The sequence below is a fragment of the Limulus polyphemus genome, unplaced genomic scaffold (assembly GCF_000517525.1).
Source record: "Limulus polyphemus unplaced genomic scaffold, Limulus_polyphemus-2.1.2 Scaffold2724, whole genome shotgun sequence".
NCBI classification, from domain to species: domain Eukaryota; kingdom Metazoa; phylum Arthropoda; class Merostomata; order Xiphosura; family Limulidae; genus Limulus; species Limulus polyphemus.
The window spans coordinates 17,347-41,527 of NW_013668334.1; the positions used below are offsets into that span (position 1 = coordinate 17,347).

General features: G+C 30.8%; 1 protein-coding gene across 2 annotated transcripts in view; it reads left to right on the forward strand.

Moving 5' to 3' along the window:
• Window positions 1–466: 466 nt before the first annotated feature.
• Window positions 467–24,181, forward strand: part of LOC106467739 (ADP-sugar pyrophosphatase-like) — a 35,866-nt gene continuing 12,151 nt past the window's right edge. Inside the window, exons 1-9 of one of the 2 annotated variants that reach the window (XM_013928115.2) lie at window positions 467–570; window positions 870–948; window positions 4,148–4,282; window positions 7,893–7,960; window positions 10,980–11,029; window positions 14,065–14,172; window positions 20,827–20,925; window positions 22,301–22,356; window positions 23,314–23,368. In XM_013928115.2, the coding sequence (XP_013783569.1) occupies window positions 4,181–4,282; window positions 7,893–7,960; window positions 10,980–11,029; window positions 14,065–14,172; window positions 20,827–20,925; window positions 22,301–22,356; window positions 23,314–23,368 (538 nt within the window). In that variant the 5' untranslated portion in view covers window positions 467–570; window positions 870–948; window positions 4,148–4,180. Of the gene's footprint in view, window positions 571–630; window positions 699–869; window positions 949–4,147; window positions 4,283–7,892; window positions 7,961–10,979; window positions 11,030–14,064; window positions 14,173–20,826; window positions 20,926–22,300; window positions 22,357–23,313; window positions 23,369–24,181 lie in introns of those variants that run through there. The other variant, XM_013928116.2, reaches the window with a different exon arrangement.

Consider the following 24,181-nt stretch of genomic DNA (forward strand, 5'->3'; position numbering starts at 1 on the left):
AAACAAGTTTAATTATTATTTTGTAAAACAACTAACAAATATCTGAACAGTCCTCAGTTGAGATAATTAGCTCTGTTTTACATATTTCTGACAGTCAATGGTACATCTTTTTTATTTTTGGAACCTATAATTAAGTAAATAGATATACAGATAAAACAGTCATTTCTCTATCTACATGCCACTCCGGTTGCTCAGCGGCAAGTCTCTGGGCTTATAACACGAAAAATCAAGTATAGATACTCACTTTGGGACAGCACAGATGGCCCATTTTGTAGCTCTGCACTTAATAACAAACAAGCAGACATTGTCTACATATATAAACAAATAGAAAGCTCAGTCTTCGATTGGAATAAGTAAAATTGTTTTTATATCTCACAAGTGCAAGAATAATCTAATCTTTTGATGACCTAGTTTCGAACCATAAGAGCTACCCAGTCTTTGTACATTTACAAGTTCAAATACCAGTCCGAGCTTTCTATAGGGTCTATTTATAGAATAACCCTACCCCCTCTCTCTTCATTTGGGTGAGTAGCTGTACAAGAGGGCAAGAAACGGATACGATATTAGTTTGTACGTATGAACTCTTACTTAGGTGTCGTTCTGACTTTACGTTTTATTAACTTTAAGATGGCGTAAAGTTAACGTGCTATTTTTACTAAAAAATTTAGTGTTATCATCAAGTATTTAGACAGAACATAGTAAGACAAGGAAGAATAATATAACTGATTTTTTTTTCATTTGTATCATTTACTATTTTAGCGAAAGGATCGCTTTCACGTTCTAAAAATATTAGTTTTTGTTTGTACTGGAAGTAGAAAATTGATAATGATACTAGTAATTTACTATAGTGTGATTTGTTGATGTTTCAGGTATATTTTTTCGCAACCTCTAGAGCCAATATAGATATACTATATCATACTGGGAAAAGTAAAGAAGTTGTGGTTTCCGGTGAGTTCAGTCTATCAATGACTTTTAAACTTGCAGAATTTAAGAGAGTATTTTATATGAAACTTACAAAAAACAGTATCTAATTCTAAAATCTAAGAGCAAGACTAAGTATAAATTTCAGTTTTTAAGATAGCTTGAATTTTGATCAGAGTGTGAAAGAATAAGAAAATAAAGTGTTAATACATATTAACCAAAAATAAGTTTCACTTGCACTTACAACTTTCAGTCTTCTTTTCCCAACGCTAAGGAATTAATATCATAATTTTTTACTGCTTTCTACAACAGAGACGAACTAAATTACTGTTATGACTTTACTATTACTATTAGTGGTTTGTCAAGCATTATGGTAATAATTGAAATTACAATTTTTGGACAAAAATATTTTATTTCAAATTAAAGAACAAGAACCCTATTTGTAATATATGAAACTTTAAATATAAGTAGGTCAGACACTATTACATTGAAGGTTTTAAAACATAATCATTCTCTTTATTTTTCTTAAATACAAAACAAAAGCACAACAATATATTTTAGAAACATAGTAGAAGTTTCAGATACACAATTATAATTTCTCAGTTTTTCTATTTTTAAAATTAAATAAATGGTCTCATAAAGTTGAGAAGTGTAAAACAACATTTGAACAAAACAACTTGTACAAGGACCATTTCAGCCTTCTTGGCTGTTCCTGCACAACCACCTTTGAGAGAAAAAAAATAACTTAAACCTAACTTTTATTTTTTAAAGAAATTTCAATTTCCCTTTTAATTTCTATTAAAGTGCTGGCTTTTACTTCTTCCATTGACAACTCATTCAGTTAAAAAAGTAAGTTTGATTTAACTGGAACCTAGTCTCTCTATTTCCAAATTTTGAACTTGTATGCTCTCATTCTTTTGTCTTCAGAATACAGCACAAAGAAATCAGAGGCCTTTTTCTTATTAATCTGCCAGATAATCTTGTGAACTTCAGTAAAATCGCCTTCTAGGTTAAGATATCTTAACCTGACATATAGGGTAACGATATTATTATAGTAATTTTTCTCTGTATCCTTTCCAGTATGTCAATATCCTTTATTAGAAAATTAGACCTAAACTGTACACAGTATTCCAGTTGATGTCTGTCTAACTAGCAGTTTGTATAAAGAAATAATTATCGCTTTTTTTCTTTTTACTTGTAATCCATGTCTATAAGTAAATCTTAAAAAGTTTTGTTAGCTTTGTTACTTGTAACAGAGCACTGCCCCAATCATTTTGGAGTGACTCATTCACCAATATGCCAAAATCTTTTTCTTCAGTCATACCTTTGAATGGGTTTTTCATATATATTAAATGAAGTGCCAATTAAGATAACCTAAACACATTATCTTGCATTTACTATCATCAAAGGCCTTTTGCAAAATATTTGTACAACTTGCCAATTGATCAGAATCGTTACATAAACATCCTCAATATAGCTAGAAATATCCATGATTTTAATCCACAAACTTTACTAATGATCAATGTCATTAATATAAATAAGAAAAATCAAAGGCCAAAACACTGACTTCAGAGACACACCTCAAATAATAAGTCCAATTTGATTGAACTCAATAACAACCTAATGCTTTCTACCATCCAACCACGTTTAAACAACTAGTCTTTAACTAGTTTTGCCTTCTCTCAACCGTTCACCCTACAATCCAATTTATTAGTCTATCTGAATCCCTCACTGATGCAATTTCCTTAGCTAACCTTTTGTGTGGCACATTATCAAAGTCTACATCCTTTCTATCATCCAAATGAAACTAATGTCTTCAATATAACAGATTAGTAAGCGAAAATTTCCCATTATTGCATCCATGTTGATTTTTTTTTATGATGTTATATTCCATAAGATGATTTGTGCAAAGCTTCTTTTATCCAACTGGAAATTTTGCTACTACAGAAGTAAAACTAACTAGTATACAATTTCCATGGCATCTCTGACAGGTTTTAACTAAATATCATATAGTGAAATGTTGAGACAAATGAATATGACTTCTCCAAGCATTTTTAGAAAATATAAAAAAGTTACTCTTTAATGTAACCAACTGATGAAACAATGCATTCTAATCTTTGTAAGTAAGAACATAAGAAAAGTATCTTAACTATATAAAAGCCAGTGTGTCATGTCATACTTGATTTCTTGAAGTAAGAGGAGTCATAAAAGCCAAAATTGTATTTATCCAGATAGAATAGTTTGATTACTGTTTGCCATTATGATTTTAGTGACAGGGGTGAAAGGGAGCCCACGAGGGTGTGTGTGCCATGAAGTGTAGTGAGTGTTGATATAATAAGCCTAAAGTAAAGATGTAGTGTGCGATCACCTGGCCTGGAGCCAAGTGCATAAAATTTTATCATGAAAGTAAAACTATCAATTCAATTTTAAACTTAAATTGTTTCTGAAATAAGCTATTTACTGTTATATCACCAATATTTTTAATAAAAAAATAAACCTCTTTAATCAACTGATACTATAAGTTAAGAAATCAACAAATATTTTTCCAGTTTTGTTGTCTATACATTCAATTTTAGTACATAGATTAACAGCAATATTAGATCATTATACTTTTGTGGCTAAACAACATGTCATAAAAGCCATTGCTGGAACATAGTGTTACCAAAACACACTGGCTTTTCTATATATTAGAAGTTGTTAATGTAACTGAGTTTTGCTAATAATTATTCTATAAATACACCACAAATTCATTTCATGAATGAACTTAATTTTGATTGGCTCACAAAGGAATTTATCAGTGTTTGACTGTACTTTTCTGCATCTTTGTTAGTCAAGCTTGATTTTGCAAAATTCATTTATTTCAATTAGCTATGAAATGTGAGGTTAGGGTATACTGTGTGATGGGGGTGGTAGTACTTGCTCCATCATATTTAACAGGTTATACGCTAGTATTCAATAAACTACACTCATTACCAGGTTTATTTTTTGCTTCCCTCAAGTAGGTAGCTTGCTCTGATCTGAAGTTAATATTAATAAACTTTCATGTCAAGATCATTCAATGCAACAAGGTGCTATATATGAAACTTAAAAATGTATCTACAAATCAAATATAAGTTGTAGATAAAGTTTTAAAACAGACCCTTGAGGAACTACACCAGTTCATTTCTCACAAGCTGTGGGTAAGCTCAGTTGTATATATATATATATTAATTTTTTTTTCTTTCAGATTTTAGTGTTTTTGTCATATAAAACAAACAGAATGTTTCTTAATACTCCAACACCTGTTCAAAAAATTTGTGCAGAACAACCTGCTCATTCCATGGTCCTGAACACAGAAAAATTTAAGCATCTGGGAGAAGAGGTATGAGAAAAACTTCTTTATTTTTAAAAATAAACACAAATTATATTTCTTGTTAGGTAATCCTGTATTAATACTACAATGTAGTTAACCATATCTGGGCCAGTGAGTGCCTTTCAGGTTTCAATTGCACACCTTCGTATCAAATTTCAAAGCTTAAGTAAAGATAATAATTCTTACTCTATGTTAAGTTTTTACTGAAAAAATCTGTTAAAATTGATATTTTGTAGCCTTCGTTTATTGTGGTTTGTAGAGAAAGGTGAAAAAAAAGTTCTAATTTACATTTATGCACAGCTGTTAGGAATCTTACCTGTAAACAATGCACTTACAGATATTGTTTTATAATTTTTATGCCCATCCCAAAGCAAAGGCTTATATTTTTTAAAAGCTATCATCCTGTGTCTTGTGTGATTTTCCTTTTCTTTCTCTAATTTTATTAGTACAGTCTCTTTTTCCATCTTTCATGACCTCGCAGCTTGTGAATGACCACTAATGAAACATGGCTTTGAAAATAGCTGGAAGCAATGTTTAAATACCATTGAAAACAGGATGATCAGATGTTTCAGTTTGGTTGGGATAGTCCCTTTTTTGTTTTTGTTTTTTTTTGTAGTTTCTCCCAATATCCTGAGAAAAGTTCTCAGGATGTACAAAATGTCCAGTTTTATGATAAAGACGTCAAACTGCCAGTCACTTCCAATCCGGAATGTAATAGGCCTACTTGACTTGTACAGTACTGTACACTCTACTGCTATCAACCTCTCTCGAAAGTGATGTTTGTGCATGCAGAGAAACCTGGGTCTACACAGGTTTTTTAGTTAGTAGACTTGCAGCAGTTGGTGAATGTGTGGTGAGAGGTTAAACATCAGGGATTGTTCTCTAAGATATTTTTATTATTGGAAACGTTTAACTATCATAGTTTAAAATTGCTGATAGGAAAGTGTTTTTTCAGATACTTTGAAAGAATACTTCCTTTTTTATAGGCAGCTGAGTTCGACAACAAAGTTGAATGCACTATTTGCAAAGCTGTGTTTTCAATAGTACACAGTGACAGATAGACATTATGGATCACACAGCCAAGAAAATTTGCAAGGACTATTTTGAAATTCAGGGCAAGGGCTAGGCTGTCCCAGTTTTTTGGTTTGGAATCTGGTCTCCCTAATTGGATAGAGCAGATTATACATTGTTTACATCAATGTCAAGTCAATAAAATGGTCTGAGAAGTAATTTGTGATTTCATGGGAAATGATTAGACCTAGCTGTTGTGGGGAAGAATGGTGTAATTTAGTGGGAAGTTTAGAAGACTTAGGAACAAATCACAGATCTGTGAATGTTTTTCATACTTTATTCAGATGTTATTTTCATTCCTGAAATGTTTTGGTATGGAATTATATTTGTTTGAAGCTATGAAAATATTCTATTACAAGATATCAATTAAGCCTAATCAGGTTTAGAGACCACTTTAGGTGACAGCAAAATATTCTGATGACTCAAATGGGATTCAAATCCTTATTTCTTAAATATCAGTGTTAAGTTTGTCATAATGCAATAATATATATAAATAAAAAAATGTGTTATTTTATGGATTTATGTAATAACTTCTACCAGAAGAGCTGCAAAAATTATACAATAATGAATGCAATTGATACTAAATAGTCTTAATTATGAATAACAGCAAACTACATAAAGTTTTTACCACTCTGTCTTAGGTAATTAGTTTAATACCCTCGTTGCTAGTTTTTTTAGTTTTTAAACCCAAGAACGCTTGATGAGGCTGATCCTGCTCAGGGAAATAACCAAGCCCAAAGCAGCATTTTCATATTTAAACTTTATAAACATGTCAATCACATTTGGCTAATGTAGTTATTACTATCTAAGAAATTTAATTTACTACATTAATCTAGCTGAAATTATAAATAATGAAAATATTTATTGAATTATTTACATTTAAACTGTAAGTTACTATAAATTAGTGAAACACCTACAATTTCCACCTACGTGTATTTGGTATAGTGCTACCATATGTAGTTCAGAGTGACACTTGTATAGAAATTCAGGTAGAGATGTATTCATTCAACATGTCATCCTTTCTACCTGAGGTACTTTTATAGATTAGTCTTCCAAACCTTTCTTTAAGTGTCACTGTGAACTAGGATGTTGCTGCCCATTTCACCTTTATATGTTCAATTTATTACTTTTTGAAAAGAAACTATAATTATTAAATATAAGTTGATTTCTACCAATAGTAATATTAGCAAAAATACTGTTGCCTAGCTTGTCCTGATGTACACTGTTACAAGTCATAGGTCACTGATAAATCCTTGCCAATTTTTACTTTAATTATTATGATTTATAGCCATAAATAGGGCCTAATGCAAATAGCAAAATAAAGTTTCTAAATAAATATGTAATTAACCACGTTTAAACTTATCAAACTTGATAAAATTTAAATTCTAAGATGAATGGAAGTGTTTTTCTTTTTTTTTTTTCAAAGACAGTGTCTCAATAAAATTTTGGAAATTTTGCAATGTAAATAAAATTGTAATAGAAGTAAATAAAATGATAGGAACTTTTTAAAGCCAAAACTAGATACCGTATAGTAAGTTATTACTAAGATTCGTGCAATTTGATTAAGTATTTGCACTGTGAGAAGCAACAATAAAAATCAGTGGGTGGCAATGCCCCCTCATAAGTTCAGAAAGAGTTAAATGACTTATTCAGAATTGCATATAAAATTTAGTGTAGTAATAATAAAAGCTAACTTTTATAAGAATATACTTTACTTTAGAAGGTCTTAAATACTGAGTTGTTCTAAAGATGGGGCATAGATCAATGAACTTTCAACTACTTTAATAGTAAAGAGCACCAGTGAAAGAACAGAATGTTTATAAGTTATTGAACCACTATATTAATTGAATATAGTAAAAACAACATAAAATAAACAGTTATGGTTTGTGGTATAATAGAAGCTAATGTCTTGGGTTTGTCTGTGGCCAGTGATGCTGTTAGTACACCTCAACATAGGTACTGTTCGTGGCTTGAAAGCTGTTCAGATATTGGTCGATCTGTGGCCAGTGATGCTGTTAGTACACCTCAACATAGGTACTGTTCGTGGCTTGAAAGCTGTTCAGATATTGGTCGATCTATGTCCGTGTATGTATCAGCATCTCTGGAGTAATCATTGCAGTTGTGTTGGTTATTCAGGCACACAACATTATTATATTCAGTATCTTCTTTTTTATAGAGAATGTCCTTTATGTACCCCCATGTAAACTAGTAGGAAAACTCAAAGATCAGTCTCCCACATGCCACAAACTGTGACTATTTATTTGGTGTGGTTACTGTTCTATTTAATTAAGAAAGTGGTCCAGTAATTTCTGAATACCCTGTGTTGTTTAGTGAAAGTGAAGCAGCTGTTAAAAGTTTGGTCCAGAAATTCAAATACAGAAATGGTTATTAGTACTAAAAGCTAATTTTGAGAATAATAAATTATTTTTCTTACATTTTTCTTTCTAAAATAGTTTAAACAGAATTATCAATATTGTCAACAAGTTGTATGATGGTATAAGAAATGTATAACAATTATATATATATGTTCCTTAATATTTTTGTACAGGAAGTTGCTAAAGGAAAATGGCTTAAGTTGTCAAAGTATATGTACCAAGACCAAACTGGTGCAAAACGGTAACAATATTATTTTCTTTTTTCCTCCATTTACAATACATGTTTATTTGTGTATCAAAGCAAACTTGGCTAGTAAAGTTAGTGTGGTCAAAAGACTTTTAGTTCTGTAGATGTTCAGTATCATCAGCCATATGTTATTTAGCCATTATTTTTCTCATCTTCTCTATATAAGACTATTTCTTTATCACATGTTAATAGAGAACTGTTTAGTAGTATTTTAAAATGACATTGTCTTTATAAATCTTTTATCTAAATTTCTGATAGTTGCTATAACCATGATTCTTATGATTCACCGTGTATCATAGTGGGATTTTGGTCAGCTTAATAGGTTGAGGAGCTGACCTAATTACCTTCTGCCACCTTAACATTTTTGTATTTTTATACTCTTATTCACAAACTATCTTAAATATGTACAAATATATTGTAGGTAATTTTCTCTGGAGCTGTAAAAAATGTTTTTTTTTTCTTTTGTAGTTTAGCTTTTATTGTGTTATTGATATGTTGTTTAAGTTTCTGAACCAGTTGCAATAAGAACCATTATTTAAGAAATAGTTGATTAGCTATATACATTGATTGTGGTGAGTAAAAATGGTTACCAGTTGGAAAGTGGTTTAATTCAGCACATGTAGAAACCAGTGACTTTTTTGTCAAAACATTTTATCCCATATTCATTAATATCGATGTTTTGCTTGATCATTAACACCTATTCTAAACTTTGTAAAACAATGACTCATTTTCCTGGTACAGTCATAATGAAATCCTTTCAAATAACACCATTGTTGTCCAGTGTAAAAGTTATTAGCTTGGCTGTTTTAAGCTCAACTAAAAACATCTTTATTTTAAGGCAAACCATATCAGGTATAACATTTGAAAATGTTTTGATTGTGAGAGGGTAAAAATCCACAATTATTTGTTTGAGAATGTTTATGTTATGTACTAGCCCCCCTTTTTTTTATGTACCTGCAGTGCATCTGTGTTTTAACAATAACAGGTTTAGAATTTTCTAGTCCTGGTAAGTATTTTTTTAAATTACCTCAACTTGACTGAGAAATTGAATTATGCAATTTTGAACCGACTTAATTCCTTTGTTGCTGGTTTCAGTGAATGCAACAGATTTGAGAGGTCTTGCATTGTTTGTTGTTCTTATAACCATTACTTCAGTGACTACACCCCTTTCACGTAGAAACAAAATTCATCAAAAGCTGTTAATAGAAAAAAAAAACCAATGCATAAAAATTGGAGAAGTTTGTTAGGTGTTCAAAAATATTTCCACCAAGAGGTGTTCTAATGATAATATTGTTTATGATTCAAAGGCATCATCTCATGAATGTTGACTGAAAAGATTTTGAAAATCATTGAGATGAAAATGCAGTAGTTCAGTTTTAGTCATCTATTTTTATTTTTTAGTAAAACTAAGATTGTAATAACTTAAGTTTCATTGTGCCAAGCTCGGATAAAAATCTAGTTGTTAGGTAAGCATAGAAATTTCTGAAAATTCTTTTTAAAGCTCACATAACAATATTACACAGGGAAAAGTAAACTCGTGAAAAGATGTACTATTGGCATCATACAGGAGGGATGATTTTAATATTTCAAACCAATGAAAGAAAAGGTCATTTATAGTGCAAAGAACTAATTATGAAATTTAGTTTATGATAGTGATATAGCATTTAATTTAACTTTTAGGCAAATTATCTGATCTCTGGTGGTTTAGTATTTTGATTACATAAAATGAGAAGCCAGTGAACAAAAGTAGTGTAGAATCTTGAAAATTTCTAAATGGGATTCTAATTCTATTCAATGGTACCAAAAAGCATTGTAGTAAATTAAAAATATGCATAATATTGGCAATAATTTATAGTCATTGTGTTGCTTCTTTTACCATTTTATTTGGGAAAACAAATCCAGTAATATCCTAATTGTTTAAGTATCAAAAGATAACTTGAAGACTACTCCATTTTTAAATCCTTAAAAAAAGTAATGCTAGTTCTTTGAATGTTACATACACTCTTTGATTTTTCTGTTAAAATTTCTTCAAATAAATGAATATCCACTGAATCATTGTTTTTTATAATGATGTATAATTTTCATGTTGCCCTGTAAAATCATAACCTTTTATAGTCTACATTTCAATGTGTTCAGTGTCTTCTACTAATAGTGAGTGTGTTTTTAGCTTGTAATGGCTGGTTAGTCTGTGATGGTTGTTTGTGGTTGGATAGTTTATGTTGACTGGTTAGTTTGTATTAGTTGGTTGATTCTTGATGGTTGTTGTTGGCTGGTTAGTCCTTGATGATTGTTTTTTGGTGGCTGCAAGATCCTAATAGTTTTTTGTGACTGATTAGTTCATTGATGGTTAATGTGGCTGGTTACAATGATTAATCTATTGTAGCTGGTTAAGTCTGTGATACTTACTGATGGCTGGTTAGTTCATAATAGTTGTTGGTTAATTCTTGATAGTTGTTGTTGGCGAGTGGTTAGTCTGTGTTGTTTTTTGGTTGGTGCTAGCTTCCTTTAGTTGTTGTAGGATGGTTTGTCTATTGATTGTTGTTGTGGCTGGTGAGTCCCTGATAATTGTGGGTGGCTCATTACTGTATTGTTACTTTTTGGTTAAATGTGTGATGGTTGTTGGTTGCTTGTTAGTTCCTGATAGTTTATTCATTATTCATTGTTCTTGGTGGTTAATTAGTCTGTGTTGTTTGTTGGTGGCTGCTAGATTCTTATAGTTTACAGTTAGTGGTTAGTTTATTCATGCTTCTTGTGGCTGATTAATTTGGGTTGTTTATTGGTGGCTGTTGGTTTTGATACTTGTTGGTGGCTTGTTAGTTCTTGATAATTGTTCGTTAATTCCTTTTCTCCATTGGTTGCTGTTGGTTCTGGTTATTGTTGGTTAACTTCTGATGTTTTTGATAAGTTAATTAGTTCCTGAGAGTGCCAAAAAACAAGAAGTGTGGAGGTGGATTAAGAAACACTGGATGCAAAGTGTTATACATACTCCTAAAAATAATTTCTTCTGTTACAGAGAATGGGAAGTGGTTGGAAGGTGTACAAAGAATTCAGAAAAACCAGATTGTAAGTATATATAATAGACCAGCAATATGTGCAATCTTGCTACTATGCATATTGAAAGTACTAGCATTCTAATATATTTTCTAGGGATAGGACAAATAGTAGTTTTGGTCAGATATTAGATTTTGGATATGTGGCATATGATTTCCAATTCACCTAGGATATTTTCAAATCGGATAGAGGATATAACCATACATATTAAAAATGTGCCACATACATGAGCAACCACTTCATTACGAGTTTACTTTGCCATTGTTTTTTTGAAAACTTGTTAAGGATGTACAGTTCCACATGAGTGAGTAGCCTTTGCAGACCCTTTAAAAGGGAATGTGGCACATAGTTGTGTGAGACAGTGTTTAACACCACCTATTATCCCCCATTGTGACTGTTGTTTGGATAGTACTTGCTATTGCTGCCACTACTTGTGGTGTACAGTGGTAGTACAAAAGGGAGGTATGATGATTATTTAAATTACATTCTAACTATCTGTATTGCAACTGTTATGACTACCAGGATGCTCACTCTTTAATACCTGGGAAAATGCTATTATGTTTAGAAGCTAGTAGAAAGCATGAGTAGAATAGATGTAATATTTATTATGTGTGATGCATGTTGAAGTAGTATCATGCTTGTGTAATATTGTGGGGAAGTCTGATCTTCAGAAAATTAATATATAACTGGATCAGATTTCATCAAATGGTGCAATATTTGATCAGATAAAATATTTCTCCTATCCCTAATATTTTCTAAATAATGGTGCTTTTATAGAATAGCATTTTGTACCGTGCTTTGGTTAAGATGACTTGTGTATCTTATACAAAAAGGACTTTGAAAGTTTAAGCAGTATATTGAAAATGAGTTTTTTATTTAGAAGTTTAGTGTTGTGCATGTGGGTGTGGAAAGCTGGATTTTATTTTTTGTAGAGAGGAATGTTGATTATGTAGAATATGAGAAAGACATAGTTGTGCTTTTTTTGATCAAAACCATAAATCTTGTATTAATGTATAGCTGTGGTGATAAAACCAAATCAAGTTCTTTATTTTTTCTAAAGCTAGTTTGAATTAACAACAAGAAAGTTATTGTTGTCTGGTCTTGTATAAAAATAGGAAAGCATCATTTTGAGTACTTTGGGAAGTTTTAGTCCCTATCATTACAGAAAGAATAACATGTTGGAAAAGTTGAAAGTCAAGCTTCTAGAATCAAACCTGATTTAAGAAATGTAAGGGACAAGGAAAAGTTTAATGTGTAGAGTTGTTTTCTGGATTTTAAAAGTATTAGGTGACTTGATTCAGAAGTTTAAACAGTCATCAATGTTCCTGTTAACTGCTTACTATGTTGCCACAAGCAAAATTTGTTTCTGTTTGGCAAAAGTATTGAAAAATATACAAGTTGAAGACTATTAGAGCTGGGCAGTTAACTTGATTAATCAATTATCTATAAGTATCAGTTAGTAATGTAAAATAATCAGAGTCAGAACCATGATTAAATTTGTTAATATCATGAAATAATTAACTAACCAAAATTAATGTTTCTGATTGTACCGCTTTCAATTATTCTGAATATCCAAGTAACCCAAATATTGTCATGATGATTTCTTGTTATTGTTTTTAATTCGGGGTTGTTTAACTTTATTGATTAGTGTTTTAATTTATGAAAATAATCAATAATTAGATTTAGTATTTTTGGTTATTCCAACTTTCCAGCCTCGTGAGAATAATGATTAATTAATAATCAGTTAATGAGTTTGACTGTGAATTGAGTATTAAATTCCATTAACTGCTCAGCTGTAAAGACTGCCAGCATGATTAGTTGAACATATGCCACTAGAATGCATTTATTTGACAATTGGCATGAATGGCACTGCTAAATATGTCAAAAGATGTGCAACATTTTATGACAATTTACAGTCATTGAACATGTGAAAAACTATGGTAGTTAAACCACTTGTCAGAAGAAACAAGCTATTAGAATAAACTTTCTAATGTACATATCTTTTGTGATGAAGTATAAAGAGGCAAATGTTTGACAATAACATAATTTAAATTTTTGAATCCACACGTTGAATATCTTCTACAAACAGCATTGGACATCACCATCTTTACGCACTGGTTAAACTACCTCTGAATAAAAACCAATTCCTGCACACACTAAGTGTCGGCTAAGTGATTTCTGAACACTCAAATGAAACATACCGAGAATTTCAATACTAAACCACATTTAACTTAGTTACACCAATGTTACAAAAAGATCACATGTAGATTATTCATTCCTATTTATTATATTATGTACAATAAAATGATTTTATGATTTTCTTTAAAAACCAGTGTCAGAGGGTAATACAGAAAATTAATTTGGGTGGTAGCAATTGAGCGAGAATGAAGCAAGTTTCTGTGTAGGAGAAACTTGTCAAGAATTAGAGCTAAGGATTGTGGGAGGTGATCGAAGCGAAAAAACTAATAGATACTTTGACATGATATAGAGAAAAAATCTAAGTAAAGTTTTCATTTGTTTTGTTTTTATTATGATCATTTCTTATTTCTCGCCTAACTTTTTTCATAAAATTTTTTTTTTTAATTTGGGCACATAACTTTTGCACCTAAAAGCAGTAACTGCTCCCATATTTAACCTGTATTACTCTCTAAATGTAAAATGTTTAAACCCAGATGATGACATACTCTTTCACCAACTTAATTTTTAGAGTTAAAACTTTTGGAATGGTTTATCTGTATATGTGGTGTGTGCTAGTATCATGATGAATGTAAGCTTACTAATATCAAGATGAGAGTAAGCATGCCTATGTCAAGAAGAGAGTAAGCTTGTTAATATCAAGATGAGAGTAAACATGCCAGTGTCAAGATGAGAGCTGAATGGTCAATATCAGAAAAAGCTTCCAAAATGTTAAATATCAGAGTAAACAATTCAAGTTATTAATGTGAGAGTAAAAATACTGAATGATCAAGGTTATAGTTGTGGTCAAGGTCATGCAAGTGGTAAGATGTCCAAAATAGCCTGCTCATGTGGTGGTGTTTATGTTTCAGGTGTTAGCACTATTGCCCTACTTCATCGTCTTCTTAAATACGACTGTATGATACTTGTAAAACAGTATAGACCTCCTCTGAAAGCTTTTACTTTAGAATTGCCTGCAGGTAAGGGAAACTTTATAAGTTTGTAGTATTTCAACCAATATTTATGTTTTGAATTACTTCACAGTGTTTTAAGGTTTGTCTTTAAAAGCATTAAATTAAACTGATTCATTTGATTTCTGGCAAACTTGGTCACTGATGGGAAGTTATTAAATCTGTCACTGCCCAGGGAACATCTATGAGAAACACTATATAATCTTTATTTTACCTTAAAAAGAGTGATACTAAATAAATTTTCTGAAAACAGGTATATATATAATGAAATCAATATTTGTATAACTACTTAAAAAATCATGTCATATATTAATTTTTTCATGTGTTGGAAATACATGAACAAAAATATCTTAATAAATGTCATGTTGATGTGACAAGTAATAAAGTAAAATGTAAGTAATTGTACAGCACCCATGTGTTTCTTTATATATCTACATATATAAAAGCCACTCTCTGTTCATAATGCTCCCTTTGCCAGTAATGCTTGACTCTCTGTTGGTAATGTTCAAATTGGATCAGCAGTTTATCACAAGCAGAAGTCGTGAGTTCAAATATCAGTTGAGTGGGGATTTTTTTATAACTTTTTGTTATTATTACATTTATTTTTTATATATTTATTATCATATTTACAAGAATCTCTTTGAATATTATGAAAAAGAAGAATACAATTATAGAATAAATAAGGGATAATATATTACATGATAAACACAAGTGATTCTATGTGTCAAAAACAATTTAAATATCTTTTCAACACAACAGATGATGCTACAATACATTGTTATTGACGTTTGTCACCTTTGTTAAGAAATCTTTAAAACTTTAGCTCAAAAATTTATAATCTTTTTTAATGAAAGTTTATACCCTTGTGAATTTGCCCATTTGACATAAAATTCATTGTCTTTGCCTTCAAAAGTAATAAATTGCAGGGTCATACTTGAAAACGTGGGAATATTTCTTTGAGAACAAATTTTTTGTTGTGGTTCAATCTATAAGGCTTTATCAAGAAGAACATTTGAACGTAACATAAACCAGTCAACCAAATGACCAAATATTAAAAAAAAATTTGTTTTCATGAAATAATAGAAAAAGGATAGACATTATCCACACATATATTGTTACTACAGTATAATTAATTTTTATTAAAGATGTTCATAAAACATTTATTTAGGTTCACTTTTCAGAAGAAAAATTAATAAGTATTTACTGTCATATGATTGGAATTCAGCTAGTCTATAAACATGGCAGTAAAAAAGTTAATAAAGCCTTGTTCCATCATAAAGGCCAAGAATAGAAAGTGCTTCTTCAAATCACAATTTTATGTTTTTTAATTTTAGAAAAACATTGGCTCTTACATTCTTGGTAGTTTTAAATCAATGTAAAAAAGTTCAAATTTGTATGAAATTGATTGAAGAGTCAGGTATTGGCCAGTGCAAAACTACCAAAGATGGGCCCTCCTGCATAAAAAGTAATTAAGCCTCCTACATTTAATTCCCTTGTCAGCAATTCTTAAGTTTGTCAGGTCCAGCATTTGTGGGGGCATACTTATGCCACTGGTATTGGGCACACACAGTTTGCCATTTTATTTATATGCATGAAATCAGTTTAATATACTTATTTTTAAAGATGCATTTGGCTAATCTTAACTTAAAATATTTAGTCCAGTTGTTTAAACAAAAGTTTGATGGGAGAAACTATTAGGTCATCAAGAAATTAATGTCGCTTTTTTTTGGAGATGAATAAACCCGAACAACTTATATATCAAAACAAAACATGTCGATATTCTCTTTAACACCTTCCACATTTGCATACATTTTTGCATTAAAATGGTGTTGCAGCGAATGAAAAAGATGGTAATCGGATGGTGCCATATCTGGAGAATATGGTAGGTGGGGGAGAACTTCCCAACCCAACTCCATAATCTTGTGTTGCATCAAACATGTGGATGTGCATTGTCATGGAGAAGAACACCTTTCTGATTGACGAACGAAGGGCTTGATTTAAACATGTATATGCACTAGATCTCTGCATTGACAGTTTGCTGTGGATCGAGGAGTTTGAAATGAATTACTCCTTTGATGTCTCATCAAATGCAAAGCATCACTTTCTGTGGATGGAGTCCAAGTTTTAGGGTTGAAAGTGGTTTTTGTCAAGGACTGAGCCATTGTTTTTGGCATTTAATGTTTGTATTTGTCAATTCTGTCTAAAAATGGTTCATGCACATTACGTGCCAGAAGAGACAAAGCAACGTTCACACGTTGGAAACGATGATCATTGGAGAGTTCGTGAGGCACCCAAACACCTTCTTTAGGAGTTTTCCCATGTTCCTTAAATGTTTACGTATTGTTTCATGAGAGACATGTAATTTCAGGGCCATTTCACGAGTGCGTTGCCTTGGGTTAGGCTCAACAAGCATCTTCAGAGCATCAATATAAATTCCAACATGTTGGCCCCTGCCATCACAGTTTTTAAGGCAAAAGTCACCTGAACGAAATTTGCTGAACTGTCATTGATACTTATGAACATTCAAAACATTTCCATAAACTTCTTTGATATTCATTGTGGCTACAGATGTGTTGTTCCCTTCTTGTATTCAAATAGCATTACATGCCAAATGTGTGACTCATCGTGTGTCGTTACTATAAGGGATTAGATTATACTAAACTTTACACATTAGATAAGCTAAACTAATGTAACATTTAGGCAGTTCATTTAACTATTATAGTGATGTATGTTTTTTTGGGGGTGGTTAATGAAAGTGTTCCAATACGTGACATTAATTTCTTGACAACCTAATATATTGGTTATTTATATATTTCATTTCCACATGTGTACATAGTAAGCCTTAGATATATATATATCTATCACACTCTTACCTAAAGTTATAATTTTGTAGCCTAGTTTATTCTTTTAATTTATAACTTGAGATATTAATTAATATTTGATAAACTTCAGAATATCTTAAGCCATTTTTCCCAAATTTAATGTTGTAACTGTACATCTGAAAAGATAAAATGCACTTTGTTTTGTGCAAATGTATAAATTTTGCAAAAATACAAAGTTTTTAGAAATTCATTATTATTGTTGGTTTTTTTTGTTTAGTTTGTCAACAAGTTAGAGTTAGACTCACTTCGTTAAGAAATTGTGTAACAAAGTACATTTATCTATGTACTTCTATATTTTTAACCAATCCTTCAAACCAAGACTCCCTGGTTTATATTTTTTACTGTACAAAATTATCCAACATGTAAAGTAATTTTGATTTTAAGATTAAAAATACTTTTTGTATCAGAAAATTTTCAAATATCACATGCAAAATCTTTATAAACTCCAGATAATTTTTTTAGAAAAATGTTGTATATTTTGTATGTTATTTTCACTACTCGATCTCTGTACAGGTTGGGTCGATTTGACCAACCTCGTAACCACCATAAAAAATTAGGAAATAAATATAAGTTGTGATTTTTTCATTCTAGAATGACTACAAATTATTACACGAAAACACAAAAGCATAGTCTAAATAGCTTAAATTTCATAACATTATACATTTATATATATTTATTATTTTTATTATATTGACCTTTCAGCCATGCCTGGCTAACATTACAGAAGCTGCAATTATACCGCTCACATGCGCTTATGTTACTATATTTAAGAATATAAAACTGGCCTTACAGAGTGACTTGTCTTGTCTATGTTTTAATGGACTAGTATTTTGTAAAATGTAGTCACATTTCAGTTATAATACATTATATATGTATATACATTATTACTATTTACAAATAAGTTCTTAAACGTAGAACAGTAAATAAAGAGTATAGAAAACAATTATCTCTTCTAGTTACGAACTATGTACATGTTTGCTGCTTGCCATAGGTTGCCAAGCCTTATCAAATTTTGCACATGGAGGATGTGAAACAAAATAATTGTTTTAGGTTTTATACATACATTTTGAAATAATCAAAAATCATAAATTACTATATCAATACCATACAATTCCATTATAGTTTTTATCAAGCTTAGTAACTAAGCTGTATTTGGGTCTAAAAAATATGAAATTTCAAGCTCACTAATGTCTTACCTAACCACTTGGAATCTTACATGAAAAGAAAGAGTTTGCCACCGAAATACTTCAAAGAGACTGAGTAAGCCACTAGAGGGACATTCTGAGCTTTCAGTTAGTTATACACATGTGATTGGGCAAAGTAAGTGTAAGTAAGCTTGTATTTTCAAAAATTGAAGGGGTGGGTTGATTCATTTAATATATTAATATCTCAAAAAATAGAAAAGATAGAAGGTTCATACTTCACATTCTAGCTTGACAATATTGGTAATTTGAGTATTTAATTTGTAAGACACTATAGACTGTATTTGAACATCTAATTTAAACCAGTGTTGCATCCAACATACCATGTGACACACAAATATCGTTATTTAGGATTTCTTTTTTAATATTTACTTTAAATTAAGAAATCAAGCAATATATAATACTAAAATTTGAATTATAATCTAATTTGATACCAAACTTATTGACATACATTCATAAAATAGTAGTTCAATAAAATGTTTAATGCAAGTCAACAAACTTGATGACATGGCCTTTGTCCTGTGTTTATAGGGTTAACTAACAGTATAATCATTGGGGAAAAAAATCTTTTGTATTTTTATTTCATATTTCATTGTTATTATTAAAAGTTATACTTACATGATTTAAAATATTCAAAGTACTTGTACATTAAATTTGGTCTTTGTGAGTCAAAATGAATGTTTTTCTCTTTAACTGCAACCGTTAATAAAATACATTTAAAGTAAGCTATTTAACAATATTTAGTGAAAGTACTAATTGCTTAACTGACATTTTTAACATTATGTAAACTGACAGAATAAAAGTGTTTATAAATTACCTGTTTGTGTACATATGTTCATTATTCCAAAAACTTAAGTTTATCATACAACATGGAAACCGCATATTAAACAAGCTACAGCAGCAACTTATGACCTAGCTTAAATTAATGATAAGTATTGAACCTGCCATAGATTAAAAGCAGTGTTTAGATCAGCATACTCTTTTGCAAGTTAGATTTATCAAACCATTTTCAGTAAAAATAGGAAAAAGAAACTTGATATGAAATGTACTGGACATTGAAAGCATATGACATGAATCGAACAAAACAACATTTTTGAAGCCAAAATAAAACAGGAAAATAAGAAACCACTACCGGTAGCCATTTCTTTTTACATAGTTTGCTTATTTTACACAAAAGAGACATGCTTATTATTATTCTTTAAAATGAAAAATAGCAAATATTTTGCTTTCTCATAAATAATATGCATTTTTAGAACAGGTCTACAAAGTTTAATTCACCAGCTATGCCTACTATTAATTCTAGTCATGTGATGTTTTCCAAAAAATTTCAAAAGTTTCAGTACTCTCAATCAATAAAGAAAACCAAATATTGAGCTAGTATTATTTTTCTTAGTGGTATGAATGTAAAGAGGAAACGTTAGTGTACATACTTATGGAAAGTTTGATAGTCAAAAATTTTAAATCTGATTTAAACTAGCTTTTAGAGTAATCTGTAATTCACCAATATTTGCCATTGAGAGAAGGAATTCTAAAAAATTGCATGCTAAGTGCAGTAGCAAATGCTGGACTGAGAGTGTGCAATGCAAGCACATAGCAACCAAGACCAGCAGATCCTTACTTTATTTCTCACAAATGGTATGATGTATACTGATCCTACCACTAATGCAATTAAACAATGAATTGATTCTGTGCCTACTTAGCTGAATCAGTTACCTACTTTTTTTCTTCTTGTAAATAAATATATATATTCTTGGAAGCATGCCACATCAGTGATGAATGAGAAAAAACATTGATTGATGAAAGTAAAAAATAGCCTCCTCCCCTTTTTATGGGTGGGCATTGTTGTTCCCAGAATTAATTTTGCATACATCATCTCTGAATGAGTGTCATATAGTGTCACTACTGCTTCTGGCTCTTGCTTGAACATTGTCATCCTTAAAGGTAACAAACTTTCCAATCTCATGTAATCTACTTGATAATGAGTGTAATATTAACAATAACCCAATCTACATGTTACTTCCCTGTATGACTTGCTTCTTTTTAAAGGTCTGATTAAACAATAATGATTATAGTGTGTCTTGAGATGATGTAACTCACAAAAATTAATGAAATCTTTCCAAAAATGATTGAGCAAAGAAAAAGCAAGCCAAACTTCTGCAAAATAAATTAACTTGGCATTATTCAAATTGTATCGTTTTATTTGTGTGCTGTGAAAATGAATTTGCATCCAGTTTGGCTCCTAATTCACCTAAGTTATATTAAATAAAATGTGATTTGGTGAATTAGGAGCTAAGCTGGATGTAAGTTCAGTTTTACAGAACTTGAATTAAATGATGTGATGTGAGTAATGCCAAGTTGCTTTATTTTGCTGTTTATATAGGATATTGCCCACTGTATGAGCTAAAGAAGTTTTTTCTTTTTACTCAAGCATTTTTTGGATGGATGAAATGTTAATTTGATTTTTTTTATTTATTTGAAGCTAATACATAGTTACAATATATCTTACAAGCTAACAGGAAGAGGTTAACTGATCAGAGTTGTTATTCAAAGATTTGTCATAAAATAATATTCTTTTGAAGGTCTGATAGATTTAGAAGAAAAAGTGGAGGATACAGCTCTGAGAGAACTAAAAGAAGAAACAGGATACACTTCAGCTGTAGTGAAGCACGTGAGCTCAGGTAGGCCTTCTTTTAGTTGAAAATAAAGAAACTGGTAAATCATGTAATGTATGATACATCTTTTTTCCATCTTGAAGGTTCATCCAAATGATGTTTTGGTTGAAATTTTAAAACCAGGCCTCAAGACTGGGATCTTCTAATGGTATCTGAACTAATTTTCAGTGTATATGTTCTACTGGACCCTTATTTCACATACCAAATTTCAAGGCAATCCATTAAGAAATACACGAGTTATAAAATCTCCAATTTTGAACAAGTTTCTTCCTTTTTTTATTTTCTCTTTGCAACAGAAGTACAGAAACTTTATTTGATAGCAAAACATGTTTAACTTTTATGGATTTTTTCTAATTTGGTACACTGGTAGACCTTTATAACCTACAATTAGGTGTCAAATTTGGTCTAAATATAAGCCATGTGCAAAGTTATCAACAAAAACTGCTCTATCTTGATTAAACTTTTTGCACATGCCTTTACAAAAAGTCATGTGAGCTATTGGTCTAAAAGTTTTACAACGGCTTCACCTAAGATTAAAAGTGGACATTTTTATTTTTTTTTGTCAGTTGGATTAAAGACAGCTGATTTAGAGCAGCAAAACTATAGGGTGAAAGCATGTGCATACACATAGGTATTGGTTAGGCCAAGCAAACTAAATTGGCAGAGTCTTGCTTAAGTTTTCAAAAGAATCATTGCCAACTTTTATGAAATTATTCTTATTAAAGAGCATTTAGTGTCACGTGATATTAGCTTAAGCAATTAGTATAAATAATGATACTTGATATGGCTGGTGATGACAAGAAACTGTTAATCTGGATTCCATGGCAATACTATAAAGAAAGTTACTAACATATTTTAGAGAGGAAAAACTACCACCATATATTTTAAAGAATCTAGTTGGTTCTGTAAAGTATAGGTCTGTTCCAAATAATAGGGTTGCAACCCTAAAGCTCATGTTGGTTACTATTGATGTCACTTTCTTACTTGTTGTACTTACTTGATTAGTTATAATCTGCCAGAAGGATACTGGATCTGAGTAAGATATAATCTGTTTGAAATATACTGGATCTAAATAAGGTATAATCTGCTAAAAGATACCAGACCTAAGAAAGGTATAATCTTTTAGAAAGTTACTTGATCTTAGTAAGGTATGATCTGCTAGAAAGGTACCTGATACAAGTGAGGTATGACTTCCTAGGAAGGTACATGAGTTAAGTAAGGTCTATTAAGTTATAATCTGCTAGAAAGTTTCCTGATCTAAGCTTTACATGAATATCAAATTAAATTCTAGAATATTCAGCTCTATTAAAAGGCACCAAGAACAAGTTTATTAACAAATAAATAGATGTGTCATTTTCAAATATAATGTCTTTGTTTCTAGTTACAGCCTTAGATCCAGGACTTTCCAGTTGCACCATGAAGATTGTGACAGTGGGTGTGAGTATCTTGATTATAGGATATATAGGTTAAAATAGTTGTGAAATGTATGGAATGTTGAACAAAAGTCATAATTACTGATGATAATTATTAGATATTAGCTTTGACTTTAATAAAGTGCAGCTTTTTCTATTGGTATTTGTCATAATTGTATTTCAATATTCTGTTAGCATGGGGATTGGTGGTATGGCAGACCCTAATTGGAGAGCATTGCTCCCAGTCTGAGATATCAAGGTTTATTAGTTTTTTAAGATTTTTAAATCCCTCTTACATTGGCACTTCTACTGACATAAAACTGTTAGTTGTTTTGATGGGCAGAGCTGTCATACCATGTAACATGAACTGAAAGAAGTATCTCTAAGTAGATGAGACCTAGAGGGTGGGTTTAATGGTAGTTTGAAACAGCATCAGACTGCCACAAAGCTGAGCGAAGAGAGCTTGAATTAACTCTGGCTGTTGTGTATAAATAAAAGTAAACACTTATTATAGAACAAAAAAAATTCTTTTTTTATTTAATAGCACTTAATTCTCCCTTGTGGTACACCCTTATATCTCCCCCACTGTAAACTAACTCTTTACCCTCCCCCAAATAAAAATACCTAGAAGCGCACCGCTGCTTTTACCACAAAATTATAAAAATTGTTTGAATTTTAATTAGATATTACAAAAATCAGTAATATTTGTAATTTAATAATAGAACACCTTGATAATTTATGAGATTTTAATGGAGATATTGACACAGTACAGCATGGTTCTTTTTCTCATTAGTAATTGAAGTTTTGAAAGTGAGAACAATAACTTTATTGATATCATTTTTTATAGCAATATTAAATATTGGGTGATAGGCTTGTCTTTATTATGGATGTATCATTTGCAGCACACACAGTTTTTAATTTTTAGTAAAATCAACTTATTTTTTTTAATTAAAAAATACTTGCCTTTTATTAAACTTCAAAGGTTGATGGAGACAGTAAAGAAAACCAGCATGCTATGCAAAACCTGACCTCTGATGGTAAGAAAAGTTAAGTCTAATAGGCTTAAAAGTAGTTGTATGTATATGAACAAAGTCAGTAGAACTTTACCAGTAAAGATAAAAATGAGATAAGAAGGCCTAATTGTAGTTATGTATATCAAAAAGGATTATGAAACTTGACTATTGTAAAGATGTAAACAGGTCTGCTTAATAATTATGAAATAAATTTGTATACTTACCAGTATGATTGACATGTCTTGACCAATCTAACCTATATATATGTGTGTGTCACATTGCGCTTGATTTCTTGAAATAGGAGGAGTCATAAAAGCCAAAATAAATTTATCCATATAGAATAGTTTGATTACTGTCTGCCCATTGTGATTTTAGTGATGGGAATGTAAGGGGGTCCATGAGGAGGAGGCGTGAAACTTATAAGTGTAGTGAGTGTTGGTATAACATGCCTAAAGTAAAGCCATAGCGTGTAGCAACAAAACTTTTCTGGGATGTTATAGAGTGTTTTTAGTGTTATGGGTTGTTATACAGTAGATTTTAACTATCATGGAATTTTATAGAGGATTTTAAACTATCATGGGATGTTATACAGCAGTTTTTAACTATTATGGGATGTTATAGTGTGATTTTTAAAACTATGGGATGTTATACAGAAGTTTTTAACTATTATGGGATGTTATAGTGTGATTTCTAAAACTATTATGGGATGTTATACAGAAGTTTTTAACTATTATGGGATGTTATATAGTGGTTTTAACTATTATAGGATGTTATAGTGTGTTAACTACAATGGGATATTACTATCGCAAATGATGGGGCAAGTAATACCAACCCCAC